Genomic DNA, 16,980 nt, shown 5'->3' on the forward strand with positions numbered 1-16,980 from the left:
TATCAATTCACATAAATCGTAAACTTAGTCTGCCACTCATCTACTCGTTCACCAAACCTTATCTATAACTTTTTGTTCTTCCTTCATAGTATATCAAAATTCCAAAAGCTATCATCCCAAAACTTAAACCTAACACTAATGTCTATGTCATTATTATATCACGAAACACCTAATGATCCCTGATTAACAGCAGAAGAACAGCACCATCGATTTACCGTTTGTTATATGCCTTTAACCATCCTATTCATGCTACCGGTGTCTCTTTATTTCCTTGCTCTTCAGTTTTGCAGAGCAACTTCTGTTTGGGACTTGCTCAAATCCTCAAGACTACATCTATTGCAATCCCATCATTAACTTTGTGTTCCGTCATCAAAAAAACTCTTCAGATCAGTCAACCTATTACCTTCAACAAATCCATTCTAGCTGAGTCCAAGTACCAAATAATGTTTTCCCTGAATAGAATTTGGAAAAATGTCCTTATAACCAAGGTAAAATAGTTTGACCTCCAGTTGCCTCCCACTCCTTTTGACAAGAATGTTCCCTAACCATCTTCCTTGTACTATTTGATTTGGATTAGTTTTATTAAACCTGCTCTACCAACCCTGAACAACCAAGTGTGTATCACATTCAGACTAGATGACTGCTTTATTTTGAGCAGAGCCAGCTTAGCACTGTCTCATCATCAACTGTCACCCCATCTGTTATCTCTATCACTTCCCTTTCCATAGAAAGTTTAGCAGCAACTTGCGCCTTATAAAAAGAATGGTATTTATTATTCCAACGTACTAAAAATGTGCTGTTCACTTCGTTTACATTAACCAACTACACTCCTCTTTTAACTATCTGCGTAGTCCTTGCTTTTAGATTGACTATCCTTCCCCTCTCGTACACTCTGCTCACTTTATTTTCCTTTTCACTTTAGCCCTCAGCTTACTTTACTCAGCCTGGCTCTCCTTGGGATTCTTCATCTGGGACAAATTGAAATTGATGAGAAATAATTTGGTGTGTAGTGTGCAGTTTTGGTCACCTACCTACAGGAAAGATGTGAAAAGGTTAAAGAGTATAGAGAAAATTTTTCAAGGATGTTGCTGGTGGCCTCCAAAGCTGTCTGCGGCAATGAATTCCACAGGTTCACCACCATCTGGCTAAAGAAATTCCTCCTCATATCTGTTCTAAAGGAATGTCCTTGTATCCTGAGGTTGTGCTCTCTGGTCCTTGCCTCGCCCCCTTTTGGGAGCATCCTCTCCACTTACATTCCATCTTGGCCTTTCAACAGGTTTCAATGAGATCCCCCGTCATTCTTCTAAACTCCATCAGGTACAGGCCTGGAGACATCAAAGACGGCTCATACCTCTTACTCCCAGAATCATCCTCATACACCTCCTCTGGACCCTCTCCAATGTCAGCATAAGCTTATTCATATCAAAGGCCCAAAATTGCTCACATTTCTCCATGTGTGGTCTGACCAATGCTTAATAAAGCCTCGGTATTAAATCCCTGTTTTTATATTCTAGTCCTCTCAAAATGAATGCTAACATTGCAATTTGCCTTCCTTACTACCAACTCAACCTGCAAGTTAGTCTTTCGGGAATCCTGCACCAGGACTCCCAAGTCCCCTTGAACCTACAATTTCTGAATTTGCTGCGTTTAGAAAACAATCTACTTTTATTCCTTCTACCAAGCTGCACGACTACAACTTGTCCTCCAATGTATTCATTCTGCCTCACGAGTGAATTTGCAGATGCTGGAAATAAATAAAAACACAAAATGCTGGCAGAACTCAGCAGGCCAGACAGCATCTATGGGAGGAGGTAGTGACGACGTTTCGGGCTGAAACCCTTCATCAGGAGCGAAGTAACGTGGGATGGTCAAGGCGGGATAAGAAGTGGGGGGAGGGATGAAGTAGAGAGCTGGGAAGTGATAGGCTGAAGGGAAATGGGCTGGGGGGGGAAGGTGGAGAATTATGGGAAATAAAAGAGAAAGAAAGGTAGGGCTGGGGGGAGATTATAGTAAGGTGGCTAAAAGAGAGGAAGAGAACCAGACTAAAATTATAGATAGGGATGGGGTAAGGGGGTGCAGGGTTATCAACGGAGGTCTGTGAGTTGGATGTTCATACCGGCAGGTAGGAGGCTACCTAGGTGGGAGATAAGGTGTTGCTCCATCAACCTGCGTGTGGCCTCATCTTGACGGTAGAGGAGGCCATGGACAGACATGTCAGAGTGGGAGTGGTCTGTGGAATTGAAGTGTGTGGCCACAGGGAGATCCTGCCACTGCTGGAGGACTGAGCGCCACTGCTTGGCGAAACGGTCTCCCAGTCTGCGGCGGGTCTCCCCAATGTATAAATGGCCACATCGGGAGCACCGGATACAGTATCACCCAGTTGACTCGCAGGTGAAGTGGTGCCTCACCTGAAAGGACTGTCTGGGGCCTGGGATGGTGGTGAGGGAAGAAGTGTGGGGGCAGGTGTAGCACTTCTTCCGTTTGCAGGGATGAGTGCCTGGAGGGAGGTCAGTGGGGAGGGATGGGGGGGGGGGGGGGATGAATAGACAAGGGAGTCGCGTAGGGAGCGATCCCTGTGGAAAGCCGAGAGTGGGGGCGAGGGGAAGATGTGTCTGGTGGTGGGATCCCGTAGGAGGTGGCGAAAGTTACGGAGGATTATATGTTGGGTCTGTAGGCTGGAAGGGTGATATGTGAGGACCAGGGGGACTCTATCCCTGGTGGGCTGGCAGGGGGATGGGATGAGGGCAGAGGTGCATGAAATACCGGAGATGCAATGGAGGGCAGAGTTGATAGCGGACAAAGGGAAGCTCCTTTCTTTAAAAAAGGAAGACATCTCCTTAATCCTAGAATGAAAGGCCTCATCCTGAGAGCAGAATGATGATCAGAACGTCAAAATGAGGCCACATGCAGGTTGATGGAGCAACACCTTATCTCCCTCCTAGGTAGCCTCCTACCTGCCGGCATGAACATTCAACTCCCAGCCCTCAGTTGATACCCCTGCCCCCACCCCTTACCCCATCCCTATCTATAATTTTAGTCTGGTTCTCTTTCTCTCTCTTTTTCCCTCCTCACTATAATCTCCCCCTAGCCCTACCTTTCTTTCTCTTTTATTTCCCATAATTCTCCACCTTCTCCCTAGCCCATTTCCCTTCAGCCTATCACTTCCCAGCTCTCTACTTCATCTCTCCCCCCCCCACTTCGTATCCCCCCTCGACCATCCCATGTAACTTCACTCCTGATGAAGGGTTTCGGCCCAAAACGTCGTCACTACCTCCTCCCATAGATGCTGTCTGACCTGCTGAGTTCTGCCAGCATTTTGTGTTTTTATTCATTCTGCCTCTTTGCCCATTCTGCCTATCAAAGTTCAAAGTAAATTTACCCAAGTACATAATGTCACCATATGTCATCTAAGATTCATTTTCTTGTGGGCATTCACAGCAAATACAAAGAAACAGAATCAATGAAAAACTGCACACAATAAAGATGGACAACCAACCATTGTGCAAAAGACACCAAATAGTGCATTTACAAAAAAAGAAAAACAAAATAATAAATAAATATCAAGAACATGAGTTGTAGAGTCCTTGAAAGAGAGTCCATAGGTTGTGCAATCAGTTCATTGTTGGGCTGAGAGAAGTTATCCCCTCTGGTTCAAAAGCCTGATGGTTGAGGGGTAATAATTATTCCTGAACCTGGTGGCTCCTACACCTCCTTTTCGATGGCAGCAGCAAGAAGAGAACATGGCCTGGATGGTGGGATCCTTGATGATGGATGCTGCTTTCCCACAACGACTCTCCTTGTAGATGTGGGGAGGACTTTGCCTGTGTTGGACTGGGCTGTATCCAATATTTTTGGTAGGCTTCTCTGTTCAAAGTCATTGATGTTCCTGCACCATGCCGTGTTGCATCCAACCAGTCAGTGTACTCTATAGTTCATCAAAATGTTGCCAAATCTTTGCAAACTTCTAAGAAAGTATGTGCTCCTGTGCTGGACCCAGGACAGATCCTCTGAAATGATAACACCAAGAAACTTAAAGTTGCTGACCCTCTCCACCTCCGATCCCCAAGGACTGGCTCATGGACCTCATCTTCCTCCTCCTGTAGTCAATAGTCAGCTGAGTGAAAGTTTGTTATTGTGGCACCATTCAGTCTCTGCTCTACATGCTGATTTGTCACCACCTTGATTTGGCCAACAACAGTGGTGTCATCAACAAACTTAAATATGACATTAGAATCTGTCCAAGTCCTTCTGCAGATTCCCTGCTTTTTCAGTACTACTTGCTCTCCACCTTCTATTATTTGCAAACCTGGCCACAAAGCCATTAATTCCACCATCCATATCATTAAAATATTACATGAAAAGCAGCTGACTGAACACAAACTCCTATGGAACACCACTCATCACTGGCAGCAAACTGAAAAAGGCCCCTTTATTCCCACTCTTTGCCTTCTTCCAATCAACCAATCTTCTGTTCAAGCTGGTATCTTCACCGTTTCCGTCATCATCTCTGACAGCACATTCTGGGCACCCACCATTCTCAATATAAAGAGAAACTTGCCTCATATATCTCCTTTGAATTTATACTTCCTCACCTTAAACGCAAGCTCTCTAGTATTAGACACTTGCAATTATGTCTTTCGACATTTCATCTCCCAAAATGCCAAGCCATTAGTCAGAATAATCTCCATGTGCCATTACGACACCCATAATGGTTGTATCATGGCCTAGTGTGGAAACACCAACGCCAGGAACAGAAGGCAACGGAAAGTGATGGATACAGTCCAGTTCATTACTTGCAAAGCCCTCCCCATCACTGAGTATATTTATATGGAGTGCTGCCACAAGAAAGCAGTGTCCATCATGAAACATCCCCACCATCCAGGCCACATCCTCTTCTCACTACTACCATAGCGCTGGAAGTACAGAAGAAGAGTTGGTCCCACACCACCAGGTTCGGGAACAGTTATTACCCTACAATCATCAGGCTCCTGAAGCAGCATGGATAACTACATGCAACTCAACACAGAACCGATTCTACAAACCCACAGACTCACTTTCAAGGACTCTTTCCAAATGATGTTCTCGGTAATTACTTTTGTCTGCAGTTTGTTTTCTTTTGCACCCTGGTTGTTTGTCAGTCTTTATCTGTTTATCTATAGTTTTTCTTGTAAATTCTATTGCCCCCCCACAAATACTTTCAAGAAAATTAATCTCAAGGTAGTATATAGTAAAAAAATATGTATTTTGATAATAAATTTACTTTCAACTTTGAATTTTAAAACATGTCACTCAGCTCATTCTTGTATCATACGGAACCCTGAAGAACCTGTAGCACAATGAAAAAGGAGATCTATATGCCACTGCATCCACTGGCGATTTTCTAAACTATTCACAACATCATTAATTTTAGTATCACCGTATCATCTGATAACTTACTAAACCACCCACAGACTTCTTCATCCAGGTCATTTATTTAAGTACATCACAAATAGCAGAGGTTCAATTATGGATCCTTGCAGAACACCACTATACACGGACTCCAGCCTTAAGAAGCCCCATCGATTACTACCCTGTCTTCTACATACAAGCTAATTCTGAATTCAAGCAGGCAAGTCATGATGGACCCTATGCATCTTAATCTTCTGAATGAGCCCACCATGAGGGACAGTGTCAAATCCATGTAAACAACATCCATAGCTCCACCTTCAGTCATCTTCATCACCTAGTTGAAAACTCATCAAGATAGTAAGGCAAGACTTGCCCTGCACAAAGCCATGCTAACCTCAACCCCTCCTCCCATCCTCCCGTGACACTTGACCAATAATTTCTCCACAGTTCCCAAGCTCCGTACAAAACAAATTCCCATCTTAAACTGTAAAAGCCAGATGATTTTTGAAATTATAACTTTTAAACCATCTAAATTATCTGTTTTACTTTCAAGTGGTTGGACACACTGATTTCATTTTGTTGACCTTCAAAAACATTCTCAAATGTATTTGTAGTATGTACACCTTCCATTCTAACTAAGCTAACTTGTTTCACCTGAACCCTTTTGAGAAACTTACTCCATCAATTCTCTGGACTTAATTTAATAAATTTCCATAACATATCCTCTCTTCCTCATTTCAAACACACCATAAAACATCACTAATTCGACATCCAATGGCACCGAGAGTTCCAATTGTCTCTCACTTTATTCTCTAATTGCCAATGACTTTAAAGGTTTGAAACAATTGCCTGGATAGACAGGGTCTGATTAGGAACAGTCAACATGGATTTGTGCATGGAAGGTCATGTTTGACAAATCTTATTGAACTTTTTTTGAAGAGGTTACTAGGAAAGTTGATGAGGGTAAAGTAGTGGATGTTATCTGTATGGACTTCAGTAAGGCCTTTGACAAGTTTCCACATGGAAGGTTAGTTAGGAAGGTTCAATCGTTAGGTATTAATATTGAAGTAGTAGAATGGATTCAACAGTGGCTGGATGGGAGATGTCAGAGAGTAGTGGTGGATAACTGTTTGTCAGGTTGGAGGCCAGTGACTAGTGGTGTACCTCAGGGATCTGTACTGGGTCCAATGTTGTTTGTCATATACATTAATGATCTGGATGATGGAGTGGTAAACTGGATCAGTAAGTATGCAGATGATACGAAGATAGGTGGTGTTGTGGATAATGAAGTAGGTTTTCAAAGCTTTCAGAGAGATTTAGGCCAGTTAGAAGAGTGGGCCGAAAGATGGCAGATGGAGTTTAATGCTGATAAGTGTGAGGTGCTACATTTTGGTAGGAATAATCCAAATAGGACATACATGGTAAATGGTAGGGCATTGAGGAATGCAGTAGAACAGAGTGATTTAGGAATAATGGTGCATAGTTCCCTGAAGGTGGAACCTCATGTGGATAGGGTAGTGAAGAAAGCTTTTGGTATGCTGGCCTTTATAAATCAGAGCATTGAGTATAGGAGTTGGGATGTAATGTTAAAATTGTACAAGGCATTGGTGAGGCCAAATTTGGAGTGTTGTGTACAGTTCTGGTCACCAAATTATAGGAAAGATGTCAAAAAAATAGAGAGTACAGAGGAGATTTACTAGAATGTTACCTGGGTTTCAGCACCTAAGTTACAGAGAAAAGTTGAACAAGTTAGGTCTTTATTCTTTGGAGCGTGGAAGGTTGAGGGGGGACTTGATAGGGGTATTTAAAAATATGAGTGGGATAGATAGAGTTGACGTGGATAGGCTTTTTCCATTGAGAGTAGGGAAGATTCAAACAAGAGGATATGAGTTGAGAGTTAAGGGGCAAAAGTTTAGGGGTAACACGAGGGGGAACTTCTTTACTCAGAGTGGTAGCTGTGTGGAACAAGCTTCCAGTAGAAGTGGTAGAGGCAGGTTCGATATTGTCATTTAAAAAAAAAATTGGATAGGTATATGGACAAGAAAGGAATGGAGAGTTATGGGCTGAGTGCAGGTCAGTGGGACTAGGTGAGAGTAAGCGTTCGGCATGGACTAGAAGGGCCGAGATGGCCTGTTTCCATGCTGTAATTGTTATATGGTAACTGCTACATTGACAGACTTCGTAACACCGGCTCTACAAAGCACAGAGACCAAATGAATGGACAGCCAAGAGCTCCAAAGTACTTACCCACATTCTGCTCATGTCACTCAGCTCATTCTTGTATCGTATGGAGTCCTGAAGAACCTATAGCACAATGAAAAGGAGAAAATCCTCAATAACCACTTCATTTCATTTAACTTTATAACCAAAAACATATTATATTCAGTACAGATACAGTCAGAAATAATATATTATTACTGCATCACAACACTTCAGATCACGAGATTATCCCAATACACAAGTTGTTCGCAGAGAAAGCAATTCCCACTCTGTCCACCTACAATTAGCAACAAGCTGCTTCCAAATTTTACTGTTCTTCATTGCTATGTCGGAAGTCAGCAGGAGTGGTCCTGGAAGTAAATTTACTTACATTAAGAGCAGACTTAATGAGGAAGCAAGTTTCCCCATTTAGAAAAAAAAATCAATTCCAGAGAGGTCAACTTCGCTGGTCTTCTATTTAAATTACAAAAAAATTTTAGAAACACAAAAGCTTCAGACATCTCACCTACAATAACCTCCTCAAAACATTGTCTACCACTTACCTTTTTGTTCCGGTCACACCACCACCTACACTGGCAGAGGTTGGGTTGGAGACAACATCACAGAGACCATTACCAAATCTGCTCATTCCCATTCACACGAGACGATGAGCTGAGAACAGCAGTTATAACACAGGATGATGCAAGGAGGAATGATTAATCAACAATTGTTACAAGATTCTGCTTTTCCAGGCTTAACAGCTGTACATATATGGTCCTTCCTAATCATCAGTCTTTCTCTACCAATCTGTCACCATAAAACAATGAAATATGGCTATGTTGAAGGGTTCTCATTAGATTCAGAATGAGGATTCAATCCACAGCCAAGAAAAAGTTGCAAAAGAAAACAAGGTCCTTCAAAATGTGAATTTGAAAACCAAGGTACTGTTTACCTGCAGAACCAGGACACTGTACGTCATCTGATTCCATAAGCCAAACAATTATTTAGTGACTAGCTCTAAGCTCTCCTATCTAATGACGATAAGTTGCAAACGTAGTCACCTTCCTCATGGGCACTAGCCTCCATAGTATGCAGGACATCTTTAAGGAGCAATGCCTCAAAAAGGTGGTATCCATCACTTAAGGACCCCTATCAGTTTTAAAAAATATACTGTAATTCAGTTTGCTTCTCTATTACTACCGTAGATTCCGGACTACAGAGCGCACCTGATTAAAAGCCGCTGGCTCTAATTTTAGAAATAAAATCAATTTTTTACTTGTAAAGGCCGCACCGGATTTTCGGCCGCAGGTGTCCCACGTTGTAATATGAGATATTTACACAGAAAGATATTACACGTGAGGATTTTTTAACTTTTAATTAAATCCATATGGTAACAAAAACAAATACATATTGCAAATGCTTTTTTTCGAACCGTGCCCGTAACGCGGCTACTTTTAAATATACGTTGCGTATACTTCTTTACTGAACAACATTCCAATATCTCCTAACGACTGGTAAAAAATATATATACTGCAGCCTACCAGGAAAAGTTATTGATCGCCTTTAACTTAAAAGCAGCGTTCGCTCAGATCCAATACCGCTCGCGTAATGCACTCCCCCCCTCCTTTCCGTTTATCGCAAACGGCATTTTTCCCACAAGACGCGGCGAAACCGGGTGTGATGTCATAGCATCCCGCGATGTAGTACAGAAAACAAATATAGTTAAAACTCTTCTAACTTTAACTAGAAAATGAATTACTAAGCGAAAATATTATAAACTAAATAACTGCCATAAAGGCAGCACAATGCTTTTCTTCGAGTGTTTTCCATGTTGATGAGGGTGAGTACAAATGACTGATTTACAATAATTTAATTGTGAAAATGCGCTTGATTTATCGTACAATTTCATTGGACCTCTGTGAACTACTCATCAATTTTATTGGTCTACTGTTATGAGGCAAAATGTTTACGAGGCGGCATGAAAAAAATCATGTATTAGCCGCTCCGTCTTAAAGGCCGCAAAGTTCAAAGCTGTTCAAAATGTGGGAAAAAAGTAGCGGCTTAAAATCCGGAATCTACGGTATCTATTGTTTTGTACTGCTGCCACAAAGTCAACAAATTTCATGACATATACCAGTGACATTAAGGATGTCTTTGGAACAATGCCCATCCCATTCACCGTTAACTCCAGTTAGATTCACTGCTTAAGTATACAAAGTTTTCTTATGAATTGTTTACTAACCTCTAATTACATAAATGAGGATATCTGTCACCTTACAATGCAGCAGTGTCATGGATTATCAACATATTCAATTTCAGTATTATGTACTTAGGAGCCTGCTAAGCCAGCAATTTCTTGCTTAAAAAAAGACTGACAAGTGAGAAATGAGAAATATTAATGAGGCCATTACATCCAGACCTGTCAAAATCAGGCAAGTTGTAAGTGTGAGGTTTCGGTAACAAGCAGTATGTCGAAGGCACCCACCAATTTTAGCTGTTACAGCATTCAGCCTTCCTGTCTCACTCTCATCTATATACTTTCTTCACTCACTTTCTTCCTACATTCTTTCCTCCCCTTGCACCTATTCAATATAAACAATACTTCTATCAGCTGAAGGGTATCGGCAATTTTCGGAGGACATTTTTCTCTTTGTGGCCTTGGGTTTTGACCAAAGAAGAGGAAGTAAAATGGGATGCACATGAACACAAAATAATATTTTGTAGAAGATCTCTTTAAAAAGGAAAGTAAGGATTAATCCTTTAGGGAGTTAACACAGGAATTAAAAATGGCAAATTAAGAAATAGCAGAGAAGTTAAACAGATATTTTCCATCTTATATTTACATACACAGAAGGTGGGTCTAAAACAGTACCAAAAACAATTGATAACTAAGAAGAAAAAATGTAATTCACTTTTTAAAAAAGTATATTATTTGAAAAGGAAGTGCAAAACAAACTAATGGGTCTAAACTTAATCCTTGGACCCAACAACCTGCAGTTTGGAGGAACAAAAGAAGTGGTTTCAAGGACCTGTATGACTCTATATCTCCATGACAGCAATCTTCAACCATTGCCTAGATTCTACAAACACCTAACAGATATGGAAACCAGAAATGTAACTCTGCCATTCAAGGAAATTACAAATATTGTACATAAGTTTACCATCATCACATGAACTGAGTGAGGTACAGTGTAAAACCTGCCTTGCATATCATTCATGCAGATCGATTCATTCTAACAGTCCCCTGAGACTACTAGGTGAAATAACAGTGCAATATAACGTGTTACAGTAACAGAGAACATGCAGTGTGGTCAGTGATATAGATTGTGTAGTCCATCTGACCACACTCGGGAACCACTCTACAGTTCTATAGCAACAGGATAGAAGCTGCCCTTGGGTCTGCTGGTATGCGATTTCAGGCCTTTTTATCTTCTGCCCCCATGATGGGGGGGGGGGGGGGAGAGAGGAGTAGTAAGAAAGTTGAGGGTGTGTGAGGTCTTTGATGATGCTGGCTATTTCAGAGACAGAAGTGTCAGTAAGAGTCCACAGAGGGGAGGGTGATTTCAGTGATGTGCTGAGTGGTGTCCACAACCCTTTGCAGTTCCTTATAGTTACAGGCTGAACGGTTGCCATATACAAGAACATAAGAAATAGGAGCAGGAGTAGGCCATCTGGCCCGTTGAGCCTACTCCACCATTCAATAAGATCATGGCTGATCTGACTATGGACTCATCTCCACCTACCTGCCTTTTCTCCATAACCTTTAATACCAAGTCATAATGCATCCCGATTGTATGGTACAATGTTTAGAAACTGGTCAAGGGCGGCGGGGAGGAACAGAAAGGGCATATCAAATTCTTTTAGCCTTCTAAGGAAGTAGAGGCACTGGTGAACTTTCTTGACCATGGCGTCAATGTGGCTGGACCAGGACAGGCCATTGGTGATGTTCACTCCTCGGAACTTCAGAATCAGAATCAGGTTTACTATCACCGACGTACATTGCGAAATTTGCTGTTTTGCGTTGCAGAAGAGCACAAGACAAAAAAAATGACAGCAAGTTTCGATAAAAATGAAATACTTGAATAAAGATGATGACCCCAGCAGAAACTAGTGCAAAAGAGGAATAGTGAGGTAGTGTTCATGGGTTTGTTGACAGTTCAGAAATCTGATGGCTGACAGGAAGCAGCTGTTCTGAAAATGTTGACTGTGGGTCTTCATCCAGCCTGGCAGTAGTAATGAGAAGAGGCTATGTCTTGCAAGGTGAAGGTCCTTAATAATAGATGCCACTTTCTCGAGGCACCATCCTTTGAAAATGTTGTTGATGGTGAGGAGGCTCATGCTGAGTCCACAGTCCTATATCTATTGGAGCCTGCATACCATTAACAGCACTGATGCAACCAGTCAGAATCCTCTCCACCGTGTATCTTGAAACAGTTTGCTAGAATCCTTGACGACATATGTACTCTGATTCATCGTTACTTGAGATACAACCCACTACAGTCGAACCATCCATAAAATTGCAGTTGTAGTTGGGAACAGAGGAAGCAGCCTTGTGGGTGTAATCATGGTGCGAGTGCTGCCGCCTATCCTTACGAGTGCAGTCCGTTGGTCAGGTAGTCAAGGATCCAGTTGCAAAGGGAGGTGCTCTAGGTGATGTAGACGAGTTTGCTTATAATTACAGTGTTGAAGGCAGAGCTGTAGACAATAAGGCACAGTCTAACATAGGTGTCTTTACTATCCACATGCTCCAGAGAAATGAGGAAACATCTAATGAATTTAACATAAATTAACCATGGAATCATTATTTAAGAAGGAAGGAAGCATCTTGCAGAGCACATTGGCCAGACATTCAATACTGACAACAGCAGTTAACCACATTTCTCACAAAGTCTCTGCATTGGTAGACTCAGAGTAATAAGACGTGTGAAATGTACTGCTAGGGTGTCTGCCAGCAAGACTGCCCTTGCAGTGCATCATGTACAAAGCTAGGCAGGGAGTTCAAAGGCTCAAGGTTCAAAGATATATTTAATGTCAGAGAAATGTATACAATACACATCCTGAAATGCTTTTTCTTCGCAACCATCCACGAAAACAGAGGAGTGCCCCAAAGAATGAACGACAGTTAAATGTTAGAATCCCAAGGTCACCCCCCAGTTCCCCCTCCCGCGTGTAAGCGGCAGCGAACAATAATCCCCCCTCCCCCAATGATAAAAAAATGCATCGGCACCACCACCAAGCACTCAAGCATGAGCAAAACAAATAGCAAATTCACAGGCTTGCAGTTACTCCAAAGACTTCGCGTTTCACCCAGTACTCGACATACCGCAGGCTCTCTCTCTCCCTAATAAGGGAGAAAGCGGTGTCTCCATTTTCCCAGCGACCAGGGAGACACAGCAAACAACTCGCAGGTTTATGTTAAAAGTCTGTTGCGTCGCTTTTTTCGAGTTCTGTGCCCAAAGATCGCAAAGATCTCAGGTCTCCAGGCACACAGCAGATATCCCGACTCCCCCAAAGACATATGGGTCTCCTGTCCTGACATTGACCCTCAATCCACCCATCCCCAAACCCTAGGCTTCTGAATTCGAGCCAGACTCTTAGGCCGAGTCTTTGGTGTGTCGAACAATGGCCAGTTACGGAACCCCAGGAGCGGGTCCCATTCCTGCAAAGAACCGTAGTCAGCGTGTAACCCTGAAAGGGAAAAATAGAAATATTAAAAATGGCAATAGAGCTGTTTCTGAAGATGCAAGCAAAGGGGTCGCCATTAGGCGCCATTAACCCTCCTTATCTCTGCCCAAGTTAAACACCTTCTCAAAAATCACCCAAGCCGGAAGCTTTCTTCAGGGTTTTTAAATGAGAAAACTTTGTGAAACTGTAGAAAGTTAAGTAGAGTTCATATTTGATTCAATACAGAATCATTACACACCTGAATATACTAATATTATTGATTATTCTCACAATCACCGTTAATTAAGGTAATGAACACATGCAGCATTCTCCAGCTATGCCATGACTACAGGAAACTCGGAGCACAATGATAGCTTAGTCGCAATGAATGATAACCATAATACTTCCTTACCAATATTTAAAAAGGTCAAGACTCACAGCTAACGCTGTTTCTAGGGTAAATAAAGATTGAATGGAGTTGGATGTCTTTCTACCATGTTTGCTCCAAGTTGAAATCCAAATTAACCTGCACAAGAAATGATGTTAAAATAAAACAGATAACAAACAGAAAGAGAATTGTGCACAAAATGAATAGCACCTCTGGAGGCAGAACAACAGGAGAAATCAGTTGCCAGGACAAAGGTAGATGAAGCTCTGCTTAAGCAAAGAACAAGTGCTTTAAATTTTGCTTTTATTGTTTAGCAGGTCCTGAGTGATTTATTTGGAGTGTTTACTGATGTCAAAGACATGTACTTTCAATAATATTGACAGCCTGGGGAGGCAATACCAAATCTCTATTCTCAGTTTTACTTCCTTTCAAAACATGTCACTCAGGAAGGGCTTCAGCACTGCACCACCTGGGGCCCCAGTGCCACCGAGACTCACCTTGCTGATTCGAAGTGAAATCTGCAGAGAAATCACTGGTGGGTGGAGGCTCAGAGTCAACAATCCTGGTTGGGCCAAGTCCAGAATGATCACCCTCAATTAAATGCCAGAATTCCGTAACATCTGGATTTCCTCATTTAAGAAACAAAGTCAAATTATACTGGTAAATTATTAGGAAAGCAAACAAATTGTTGTTCTTGTTCTTTTCTTCAAGGGGATTGAAGATGATTTTTAAAAAACCCTTTCCACAGCTGCATAGAGTCTTATTAACAAGACCACACCTGAAATACCGTCAACCCTATTGCCACATTTAAACATATACATCGCTTGTGCAGCAAGGACTTACTTGATAATTCCAGGAAGGATATTGTCCAATCAAGAGGACTGAGTAGAATGGGCCAATGCTCTGGAACATAGAGGGGAAAAAAAGAGGATCTCACTGAAATATTTGATGTTCTAAGCAGATTTGACAGGATAGATTATCTGAGGATGTTTCAAATGGCAGGAGAGTTAAGAACTACATAGCAGAGTCTCAGACTAAGGGTTTAAAGTACTTAAGACTGAGATGGAAAGATGTTTCTTCTCCAGCTTTACAAACCTTTGGAATTCTCTACGCATAAAGTTGCAGATGCCAAATCTTTTGAAACAAGTTCCTGGGTGTCAACGTTTCTGAGGATCTATCCTGGACCCAAGATATCGATGCAGATACAAAGATACAGTGACTGCGGCTATATTTCATTAGGAGTCTGAGGAGATTTGGTACGTCACCAAAGATGCTCACAAATATCTGTGATGTACCGTGGAGAGTATCAAGCGCTGGTGACACTGAGCAGGAAAACTGAGTTGAAGCCTAAGCTCAGATCAGTCATGATCTCAGTGCATAACAGAGCAAGCTCGATTGCCCATATGATCTACTCGTGCTCTTGTTTCAATGCTCATCTTACAACATTAAGTAGTTTACTCAAATTTCAATTCCAACGTAGCCTGCTGAATGCTTCACTGTGCACAGGATTACACCTTCCAGTAGAGCATCATTATTTTTATGCTTCCGGATCCTTCTCCAAAACTAAAAAGAGTCTCTGAAACTGGTGACTTATCTTCATCAGCAGTCAGACTTCAAAACAAAATACAAGTTAAGGTATCATTTGCTAATTTCACCCATCAAAGGAAAGTGATGTGGAACATCCACAGACTGGGCCAGGATGAACCGGCAGTGTGAACAAAGGTTGGAAGCAAGTTGTCAGCAGATTTAAGAGTCGGAGTTTCATGCAGGCAGGAGGAATGAGGTTCTACTACTCCAAGTTTGCAAATGAGTGTAAACGGAATTCGAGGCCTAGAGTTAGGCGATTGACGGGTCCTACGGCAAATGCTGAGAACCAAGGCCTGAGGTTCAAAGTCGAGTCCCATCGCCCAGAGCTCCAGATCTGTGAAACTCTACAAGTCCACTGGGGAAGCTGAAGGCCCAATGTCTGCATGTCAGTGTCCGAATCCAAGTCGGCTGGAGACCAAAGACTATGGCTGCCCTGGGGTTGGAGGACTGGGGGGGGGGGGGGGGGGGGCTTTGCTGCTCTTGTGTTCTGTGTTGTTCTGGCAAGCATTGCAAGTCTGTCTGTTGCAACTGGAATGCGTGGCAACACTTGTCAGCTGCCCCCAGTACACCCTCAGGTGTGTTGGCTGTTAATGCAAATAGGCATTGCAATGTGTGTTTCAATGTACATGTGATAAATAAACTTAAATCTTAAACTTTGACTCTTGAATCCTACAGTCCATTAAGGACTCCCAGGTCAGGGTTACATACTCATGGTCTGTTGTACATGGGGTTTTACCTCCTGCACCAGTTTACAAATACTATCCAATGGTCCTTCCTGGTGCTAAATGTGAATGGAGCCTCAAGAAGCCATGCTGTGCCATTATCTTTAAGACAAAAATCATTTAATCAAGTTTTTTCCACCAGGGACGTGGCAATTTCATCCGATATGATTGGCCATTTACAAAGGATTGAAGAACCATAATTCTGAGATTCCTCTGAAAATCAGATGCAACTTTGTTCAAGCAGCCTCAAAACAACCCTGGCAATAATTTTGCTTCTGAAGAATGAAACTTCCAAGCAATTAAAAATCATACAATTACCGACCATCTCAATGATGCCATTATAGATGAAACAGAGAGAAGTACACTCCGCTCTGTTAACATAACTATATCACAAAGCCAGCTATTCTAAGTACTATTAGCACACCTTAGCTGTAATATTAAACTTACAATTAACAAGTACAAATTAAAGAGTTAACTATTGAAACAAAAAAAATCTGCCATTTGAAACTTTATTGAAAACAGAAAATGCTGAAAATACTCAATACATCAGGCAGTATGGGTAGAAAGAGAAATAGAATTGACATTACATTTTAGAGACGTGCCAAGGTTCTTCAACTCAAGACATTATCTCCCTTTTTCTTTCCAAAGACGATGCCTGACATGCAAAGTCTTTCAGCGTTTTCTATTTCTACTAAAGATCTAAATGAGCTTGCTTCCGCTTCCATTTCATTTTGTTCCTGTTACATCAAGCCTAATCTATGCAAGCACCTAAGGAAGAAGTGACACTGCCGTGCTTTCTTTGTAATTGCATTTACATGCTGGCCCAGAGCAGATCCGCTGAAATGGTATTTAGAGATGCTTACGGTCTCCACCTCTGACTTCCCAATTACACCTGGCTCCCTCCTCTTGAAGTCAATAATCAGCTCCTTGGTCTTGCTGACATTGAGTCAGACGTTGCTGTTCTGACACCACTCAGCAAGATTTTCAGTCTCCCTTCTACACAGTGATTCGACACCACCTTTGATTCAGACA

General features: G+C 42.0%; 1 protein-coding gene across 2 annotated transcripts in view; it reads right to left on the minus strand.

The window, feature by feature from the left end:
- The window catches only part of hip1 (huntingtin interacting protein 1), a 344,258-nt gene that overhangs the window by 156,957 nt on the left and 170,321 nt on the right, over positions 1-16,980 (minus strand). For both annotated transcript variants that reach the window (XM_073053676.1, XM_073053677.1), the window contains exon 4: positions 7,636-7,692. In XM_073053676.1, coding sequence (XP_072909777.1) covers positions 7,636-7,692 — 57 coding nt within the window. The remainder of the gene's footprint in view (positions 1-7,635; positions 7,693-16,980) is intronic.

This window comes from Hemitrygon akajei, chromosome 8 (genome assembly GCF_048418815.1).
Source record: "Hemitrygon akajei chromosome 8, sHemAka1.3, whole genome shotgun sequence".
Taxonomy (NCBI): domain Eukaryota; kingdom Metazoa; phylum Chordata; class Chondrichthyes; order Myliobatiformes; family Dasyatidae; genus Hemitrygon; species Hemitrygon akajei.